Source organism: Papio anubis, chromosome 6 (assembly GCF_008728515.1).
Source record: "Papio anubis isolate 15944 chromosome 6, Panubis1.0, whole genome shotgun sequence".
In the NCBI taxonomy this organism is placed as follows: Eukaryota; Metazoa; Chordata; class Mammalia; order Primates; family Cercopithecidae; genus Papio; species Papio anubis.
In genome coordinates, this window is record NC_044981.1 from 4,159,643 (window position 1) to 4,169,194 (window position 9,552).

A 9,552-nucleotide genomic window follows, 5' to 3' on the forward strand; every position below is an offset into this window, starting at 1 on the left:
GTGGTCATCAGGAAAAAAAACTGAAGATCCCATCTTTAATCACAGTAAAGCTAGAATTCCCAGATAGTACATTTTTGGATCTTTGCATCCATCTGCTAGTTCAAGTACTTCAACAGCAATTGCCCTCATGGTGATTTCACAAATTCCTCACATCCTTCATTCATTTGACAAATATTCATTGAGCATCTACTTGGTGCCATGAACTAGAGATCAGTGTGAACAGATGACATGAACTCTGCCTTGCAAATGCCACTTGCATCAAGTCCCACAAACAGAGGGACTCTGGCACTGTGGTCCGAGAGGTCGGGGGAGTCTTTTCCGAGGAGATGACAGTGAGCTGAGATTGGAAGACCAGTGGGAGAGAACTAGATGAACTGAATGAAAACGTGCTCCACGTACAGAGATGGGTGCAAGCTACTGAAAGATAGCCCTCATGGGGGAAATAGCAAATCATGTTCCCCTTTGGCCCAAGTCATGACTTGTCTGCATGTCTGCCTCACATGTGGTGGGGGGACTGAAGGATGTTTTTGGAGATGTCTTCTGAACCCTGATCCCTGATATATACTCTGATTCCATACTTGTTATTGAAGTTTGCAATAGGAAATTTAAACCACATGCTGTTTATTTAAAAATTTCTATTAAATTTTCCTTTGACTTGCACTTCCAAATAATACACCAAATGTTGCTCAGTTTAATTTTCAAGTTGATGAAGCTTCATTTCCTGTTGCTAATTCAAGTCACTTAAAGTGAATTTTGATTAATCTGAGATAGGAAGTTTTGTCTTTCTTAATTGAAAACACTTTTGAACCAATAGCATATTGCACTAATTACTCAGGTTATGGCAATGCTAGGGCTAAGAAAATCTTTATTTTTTTATTTTTATAAAAAATTATCACAGATTTCAAAGGATTAATTTCTCCAAACTCTTACTGAAAAGAGCTGTTGAACTCTCAGTTGAGTACAAATGATTTATCTCTGCTAATTAAAAATAAAAATCTTCCTGGCTTCTTGGTGTCAATGTGCGCAATTCCAATGATGCTCATGCTCTATATTTATACAGGGGCTAATATATCACTTGCACATATTTTTATCTTTTTAAGCTTCCCAGCATCACTTAACTGGTGGTTGATGTGGAGGGGATGATCTGGAAGGATGATAAATTAAGACTGTCTCTCATTTTAAACCATAAAATAGGTATGTAATGAATCAGAGCTGAAATACAATCATCTTGAAAGGAAAGATTGCTGGGTTGAACGTTAGTTCTGCTTTTAGCTCTTTGAGGAATTGTAACACTGCTTTCCACAATGGTTGCACTAATTCACACTCCTACCAACAGTGTGTAAGTATTCCCTTTTCTCTGCAACCTTGCCAGCCTCCATTGTTTGTTTGTTTTCCACTTTCTAATAGTAGCCATTCTGACTGGTGTAACATGGTATCTCATTGTAGTTTTGATTTGCATTTCTCTAATGATCAGTGATATTGAAGTTTTTTTCCCAGAGGAATATAAATCACTCTACTATAAAGATACATGCACAAGAATGTTCATTGCAACACCATTTACAATAACAAAGACAGGGAATCAACCTAAATGCCTATCAGTGACAGAAAGGATAAAGAAAACGTAGTAATATAAACCATGGACAACTATGCAGTCATAAAAAGAACAAGATCATGTCTTTTGCAGGAACATGGATGGAGCTGGAGGCCACTATCCTTAGCACATTAATTCAGGAGCAGAAAATCAAATACCACATGTTCTCACTTACAAGTGGGAGCTAAATGATGAGAACTCATGAACACAAAGAAGGGAACAATAGACATGGGGTCTGTTTTAAGAGGAGAGAGAGGAATAGAAACAATAACTATTGAGTACTAGGCTTAATACCTGGGTGATAAAATAATCTGTACAACAAACCACCATGACACAAGTTTCCCTATGTAGCAAACCTGCGCATGTACCCTAAACCTAAAATAAAAGTTTTTAAAAAAAGAAAGAAAAGATTGAGCTTAAGGTGTTAACTTAAGAAAGAATGTCTGTGCCAATCAGGTGAAGAATGAAATCTAGAGTCCTCACTAATGCCTGCATTTTCACTCCTGCGTCATCTGGCTCCCACCTACTCCTTATTTTCTGCTACTCTTTCTCTCATGTGCTTGCCCCCAGCTGCACAGACCTTCTTGCTGTTCCTGCAACACACACAAGGCTTGCTCTTGCCTCAGGGTCTTTGCACGTGCTGTTCCTTCTGCCTGAAGGCTCTTCCCTTGATACTGTCATCATAGCTTATTCGCTGGCTTCCTTTAGCTTTGCTCAAATGCACTTCTTTAAAGAGGGCTTCTGGACCAGCTCAAAAAGCATTCCTATCACTCGTTATCACCTTCCATGTATAATTTGTTTTCATAACACTTATCATCAACGGACGAATTTTATACATATACAATTATATATATGTTATATATAATTTACTGTATGTTTTAGATCCATTTTGGGTTCACAGAAAAATTAAGAGGAAGGTACAGAGATTTCCTATATTCCCCCTTCCCTGACACATGCACAGCCTCCTCCATATCAACATCCTCCACCAGAGTGGCACATTTGTTACCATTGATGACCCTACGTTGGCATACCCTCATCACACAAAGTTTTTAGTTTATCTTAGGCTTCATTCTTGGTGTTCATTCTATGAGTGTGGATAAATATATAATGACAAGTATCCATCATTTTGGTATCATACAGAGTGTTTTCACTGCCCTAAAAACCCTCTGTGCTCTACCTATGCTTCCCTTCTTCCTCCAACCCTTGGCAACCGCAACCACTCATCTTTTTACTGTCTCTATAGCTTTGCCTTTTTGAGTGTTGTGAAGTTGAAATCATCAGGTATGCAGTCTTTTCAGATTGGCTTCATTCACTTAGCAGTACACATTTAAGTTTCCTCAATGTCTTCACAGATTGATGGGTCATGTCATTACTTTTCAGTGCTGAATAATATTCCATTGTCTGGATGTACCAGAGTTTATTTGTCCATTCACCTACTGAAGGACATCTTGGTTGCTTCACAAGTTTTGGAGCATAAATGTATTTTTCTCTTTATTTGGTCTCTCTTTTCCCATCCCTCCAGCATAATGACTATACCTATTTGTATACTCTTGTATCCCAATGACTAGTATGCTGATTGTACATAATATGTGTTCAAAAATATTTTATTGAATAAAGAATTGAGGAAGGAAAGTAAAAAATACAGAAAAGAGATCAAATGAATGAGCACTAGAAGTAACTATAATATACTGTATAGGAGGAGGTATTCCCAGATCAAATAACTCAATCTGTCCAGTCTTGGCAGCAAGGACAGTGAGCACCTAAAGATATTGCTTCATTAGTGACTAAGAGTATGGACAGAATTTCTATTTAAAGAAGGATATCATGATCAAAGAAGATGACAGCAGGAGAGAAGATACTTGCAATTTCTAAAATGAGGAATCAGTGTCTGGAATCACTAGCGCCTTTGAGTCAACAAGTAGAAGATGACAGTCGCAAAAAGGAAAGATAGACAAAGGACACAAACAGGCAATTTACACAACAGGAATCCCAAGGGACTAGCAAGTGTAAAACATGTTTAAAACTGTTACTAATCAGAGAAATGCAAATAAATCTACAATGAGTTGTCAGTTTATACGAGTAGACTTGAAAAAATTAAGAGGTAGGATGATGGGGCTGTGAAGGCAAAGGGACCTTTGTCTGGTGCCGGTGGCAAGATAGACAGATGTGGCCATGGGTTTAGGTGTATATCACATCCCAGCAGGGGCAAAGAAAGGAGAATTCATCCTGGTGGAAAGGAGCTGAAATGAGCTGGCCGCCGTTGGTAGAAGTGTGAGTAGGGAAAGTGTGGGGGAAGCTCACCACTCAGGGCCAGATGTGCACATACAGCCCCAGATCAATCTGAAAATCAGTGCTTCCCCTACAAAAAAAGTAGAAAAAAGACTGAGGTCTATATTGCAATACAAGTTTAATAAGAAATAGCACAAGTGGCCCATTTAATACCCAAAGCAGATAATTTTTAACACCTCTTTCCCCAACACAACTAAAATAATTTTCATTAATAATCAAGAAATGAAATGAATAATAATGGCCAGAAAAGAAACATAGACAGTAAAGTTTTTCTTCTACTGAATTTTGTATAATTATGCTGATTAAAAATTAAAATAAAATAAATATTATAGTACAAACAGGAGCTATTAGTAGATTAGCATGTTTAAATTATTTAAACAAAAAAACCCATATACTTGCATATTAGTCTATTACAGTAATAGATAATCACATTACAGTTTCTGTTTCAGAGCCTTAGCGTCTACAAATTTGTCACTGACTTCATCAAAATAGCAGTACTAGAAAGAGTCATCAATCCATCTTCACTCATGAAGGAATAATATTTATCCACTTTGTTTTTGAAAAGTTTATTTCACATGAAACAGCAGGTATATGCATAGATAGAAAAGATTTTAAACGTGAGAATAAATTTGGCAATGAATCATAAACATTCCATTTCACAATACATTCCAGAAATTTCAGAGGCAAATGGAAACTCCAAGTGGTTGTATATAACGGCAGAATAGAAGTAACCCAATTTCTGTTTCTTCATTTTTACAATCACTGTGCTATTCTTGGTTAATTTGAATCTAGTGTCCATACCTTTATGAATTTACTTTCAAGAGGAATGTGTGTAGCTAAATCTGTGTCTGCTGGGGGCTGACTATAATAATCAAGAATTCTCCAAATCGACTTCAATGTGCAATAAAATGTCTATTCAAGGATGAGTAATAGAAATGTGCTAATTTAAAGCTCACATGTACATTACTCAACTCAACAGAAGTGATTAGAACTTAGACTCCCATAAAAAGATGTTCTTGAGAGAGGTGTATATCATCAGTGGCATTGTTTAGAGTTGCTGTAACAGTGATGTAAACAGCATATTATCTCTTAATGTCATTATTATTTTTAAATTCTGCAGACAAGGTACTCCGTTATTGGCTGCATATGAGGCAGGTTGCTACCATCGCTCCTCTCTAGAGACATGCTGTTTATAAGCAAAAAATAATTTATGTGGGACCTGCAAAGAGGCTTGAGGGAAAGGTGTGGTAAGAAAAAAAGGGATTTCCGAAAAAAATGGAGGTCCAATTGTTTCAAACACATTTGTGGAGAAACTATCCTTCCTCCATTTCTTTGCCTTTGGACCTTTGTCAAAATCGGTTGACCACTGTGCCCCTGGCTGGAGAAACAGCCAAATTGACCTGCCCCTTGAGAAAATGTCCCCAAGTCATGGAGCCACCACATGCCCATCCCTGCAGCTGGAGACATATCCTGGTGGCCCCGCCCCCAGTGAGCCAGTTCTCAAGTCAGCTAACACACCACACCGTGCACTGCACCCCTAGCTGGAAAAACAACCCAGCAGTCCGGCCACTGTGTGCACATGCATGCCCCTTGCCTATGAAGCAATTTGGTAAGCCCACCACTGGCTAAGCCACAACACTGCCACCACAAACTCCTATAGCCTAGGTCACTGGGGTACTCGCAAGCATCACTAACATAAATTATAGCTGAAGAAACTGCATGAACATTGCACTACCCTGTCTTTCCAGAACCAAAACCAGTGTACCTTACCCAGCCAATACCCTAGGATCCATCTACAGGAATAAGTCTTTATGAAAGCTATTTTATAAAACTGAAAGAGGTAACTATTCCACTAGTTGAGCGGATATCAACATAGGGATACAATAAACACGAAAAAGCGAGGAAACAGGATACCTCAAAGAAGCGTAATTATTATTTAGGAACAGAGGCCTAAAGAAATGAAAATGTACAAAATGCCAGAGAAGTATTAATAATAAAAAATAATAACCTTAAGGGAACTCAGTGAGATACAGGAAAATACAGATATACAATTCAAGGAAATCAGGAAAATTAATGAAATAAGAAATTCAACAAAGGTAGATATAAAATACCAAACAGAAATCTTGGAGCTGAAGAATTTCATGAGGGAAATAAACAACGAAATTAAGAGCTAAGACTAGATAAAGCAGAAAAAAAGAATTTCTAAAAGTGAAGACAGGTCTTTTGAAGTAACCAAGGCAGACAAAGAAGAAAAAAATGTCTACAGGGCTTATGGGACACCATAAAGCAAACAAATGTTCACATTATGATAGTTTAAGAAGGAGAAGAGATAAGAAAGAATATAAAAAGCCTACTTGATAAAACAATATCTGAAAAGAATCTCAAATCTTGGGAGTTAAATGAGCATCCAGGTTCATGAAGTTTAAAAGTTTCTAAATATATTCAATTCAAAAACTTTCACCCTGGGGCACATTATAGTAAAATTGTCAAAAGTTAAAGACAAAGAAAAATTCCAAAAAACAGAAAGAGAAATGCATCAAGTCACATGTAAAGAAATGGCCATTAGACTAACAGATTTCTCAGCAGAAACGTTACAGGCAGAGAGAGAATGGCATGATATAATCAAAGTGCTGAAAGAGAAAAAGACTTACAACCAATAATTCCACACCCAGAAAAACTATCCTTCAAAAATGAAGGGAGAAATAAAGTCTTTTCCAGAAAACAAAAATGGAGTTCATTACCACTATACTGGCCTTACAAGAAACACTAGGGAGACCTATATCTGGAAACGAAAGAATGGTATCTACCATCATGAAAACACACGAATGTGTAAAACTCACTAGCAGAACAGACACATAAAGAAGAAAGAAAAAGTAGTTAAAATGCATCACTACAGAAAACCACCAAACCACAAAAATAAACAATAACAGAGGAAGAAAGAAACAAAAAATATGCAAAGGCATCAAAATACAAATAACAAACAGAGTAAGTTCTCACCTATCAGTAATAACCTTTAATCTAAATAGAACACATTCTTCAATTAAAATATATAGATTGGCTAAAGAAATTTTTAGAAAATCGAGATCCACTTCTCTGCTGCAAATTAGTAGTGATTCTATACATCAACAGTGAACTAGCTGAAAAAGAAATCAAGAAAGCAATCCAATTTACAATAGCAAAGAAAAAAATACTGAGAAATAAATGTAACCACAGTAGTGAAAGATCTCCATAAGAGAAACAATAAAATATTGATGAGCAAAATTGAACACAATAAAACAAAATAGAAGGACATTCCATGTTCATGGATTGAAATAATTAATATTGCCATAATTACCAGGCTACCCAAAACAATGTACAGATTCAATTCCGTACATTCAATCCCTATCAAAATGCCAATGACATTCATCACAGAAACAGAAAAAACAATTCTAAAATTTGTTTAGAACCACAAAATACTCCAGGTAACCAAAGCAATCTGAGCAAAAAGAGCAAAGCTGGAGGTATCACACTACCTGACTCCAAAATACACTACAAAGTTATACTAACTGAAACAGCACAGTAATGAAATAAAAACAGACATGTAGACCAATGGTAAAGAATAGAGGACCCAGAAATAAATGCAAAACAATTGTTTGGTAGTCTTTTGGTTTATCTAAGTATAAGATCATATTATCTGTGAATGGGATGATTTGACTTCTTTTTTCTCCAACTTGAATGCACTTTACTTTTTTCCTCTTGCCTAATTGCTCTGGTCAAGACTTTTAGTATTGTGTTTAATAAACGTGGTGAAAGTGGGCTTTCTTATCTTTTTCCAGATCTTTAAGAAAAGTCTTTTGATGTTTTCCCCATTCAGTACAATGTCGGCTACAGGCTTATCATCTACAACCTTTATTATTTTGAGATATGTTTCTTCTATAACCAGTTTGTTGAGGGTTTTTATTATAAAAGGATGATGAACTTTATCCAATGCTTTTTAAGCACCTACTGAAATTGGCATATGATTTTTCTTGGTTTCATTAATGTGATATATTTCAATAATTGATTTGCATATGTTGGGCCATCCTTGCATTCCTGGGATGAATTCCTGCTTGATTATGGTGAATGATCTCTTTAATGTGTCGTTGGTTTTTTTGCTAGTATTTTGTTGAGAATCTTTGCATCTATGCTCATCAGTGATATTGGATAGTAGTTTTCTTTTTCATTGTGTCCTTGTCTAGTTTTGGTATCAAGGTAATGCTGGTTTTATAAAATGAGTTTTGAAAAAAAAATACCTCCTCTTCAACTTTTTGGAATAGTTTGGGAAGAATTGGAATTAGTTCTTCTCTAAAAGTTTGGAAGATGCTTTGTGTTTCTGTGGTATCAGTTGGATCTGTGGTATCAACTGTGGTATCAGTTTTTTTTTTTTTTGGACAGGAAGTAGAATTTATTGGTGAGTATTAAGTGGAGGCAGCATATTGGAAGCCCTCATGAGTGCAGGGCCCGCCATTTGTCCAGAGGACCACAATTGGGGATGTACTTGACCCCACAGCCATCTAGGATGAGCCACTTTTCAGCCACCATGTCTTCAAATTCATCAGCATTGAACTTGGTGAAGCCCCACTTCTTTGAGATGTGGATCTTCTGGCGGCCAGGAAACTTGAACTTGGCCCTGTGCAGGGCCTCAATCACGTGCTCCTTGTTCTGCAGCTTGGTGTGGATGGACATGATAACTTGGCCAATGTGAACCCTGGCCACAGTGCCCTGGGGCTTTCCAAAAGCACCTCGCATGCCTGTTTGGAGCCTGTCAGCCCCAGCACAGGACAACATCTCGTTGATGCGGATGACGTGGAAGGGGTGGAGCTGCACCCGGATATGGAAGCCATCCTTGCCACAACTTTTTACCATGTACTTATTGGCACAAATTCGGGCAGCCTCCAAGGCTTCAGAGGACAGCTGCTCATATTCATCTGACACCATGTGGTCACAGAGCGGAAACTCATCCACTTTTGCCTTCTTCCGCCCCAGGTCAAAGATGCGAATCTTGGCATCAGGGACACCTCGGCAGAAGCCAGACTTTGGGTACGGCTTGCTCTTACAATACCGGTAACAACGGGCGGGGCAGCAGCCCATGGTGACACCAGGATCTTCAGTGGCGCGCCGAAGGGAAAGAGCATCAGTTTTAATTTCTGATTTGATGTGCACATTTTCTCCTGTTTCTCAGTTAGTCTAGCTAACACTTTGTTAATTCTGTTTACCTTTTCAAAAAACCAACTTTTTGTTTTATATTTTGTGTTTTTTTGTCCCAATTTTATTTCTTCCCTGATCTTTACTACTTCTTTTCTCTTCTTTTTTCTTACCCCCGACATGGAGTCTCACTCTGTCACCCAGGCTGGAGTGCAGTACCATGATCTCAGCTCATTGCAACCTCCACCTCCTGGGTTCAAACAATTCTCCTGCCTCAGCCTCCCAAGCAGCTGGGACTACAGCTACACACCACCACCCAGCTAATTTTTGTATTTTTAGTAGAGACAGGGTTTCACCATGTTGGCCAGGATGGTCTCAAACTCCTGACTTTAGGTGATCCAGCCACCTCGGATTCCCAAAGTGCTGGGATTATAGGCGTAAGCCACTGTCCCCAGCCACTATTTCTTTTCTCCTACTAATTTTGTGTTTGGTTTGCTCTTGCCTTTCTA

At 37.9% G+C, this 9,552-nt stretch overlaps 1 protein-coding gene across 1 annotated transcript; it reads right to left on the minus strand.

The window, feature by feature from the left end:
* Positions 1 to 8,273: 8,273 nt before the first annotated feature.
* LOC101022541 (60S ribosomal protein L10-like) lies at positions 8,274 to 9,033 on the minus strand. Its single transcript, XM_003896989.4, has one exon. It carries the CDS (start codon positions 8,987 to 8,989, stop codon positions 8,345 to 8,347), a length of 645 nt encoding a protein of 214 aa, XP_003897038.2. The 5' UTR covers positions 8,990 to 9,033; the 3' UTR covers positions 8,274 to 8,344.
* Positions 9,034 to 9,552: the final 519 nt, after the last annotated feature.

Excerpts from the sequence above, each read along its gene's own strand:
- LOC101022541 (XM_003896989.4), bottom strand. The coding sequence starts at position 8,989 with ATGGGCTGCTGCCCCGCCCGTTGTTACCGGTATTGTAAGAGCAAGCCG.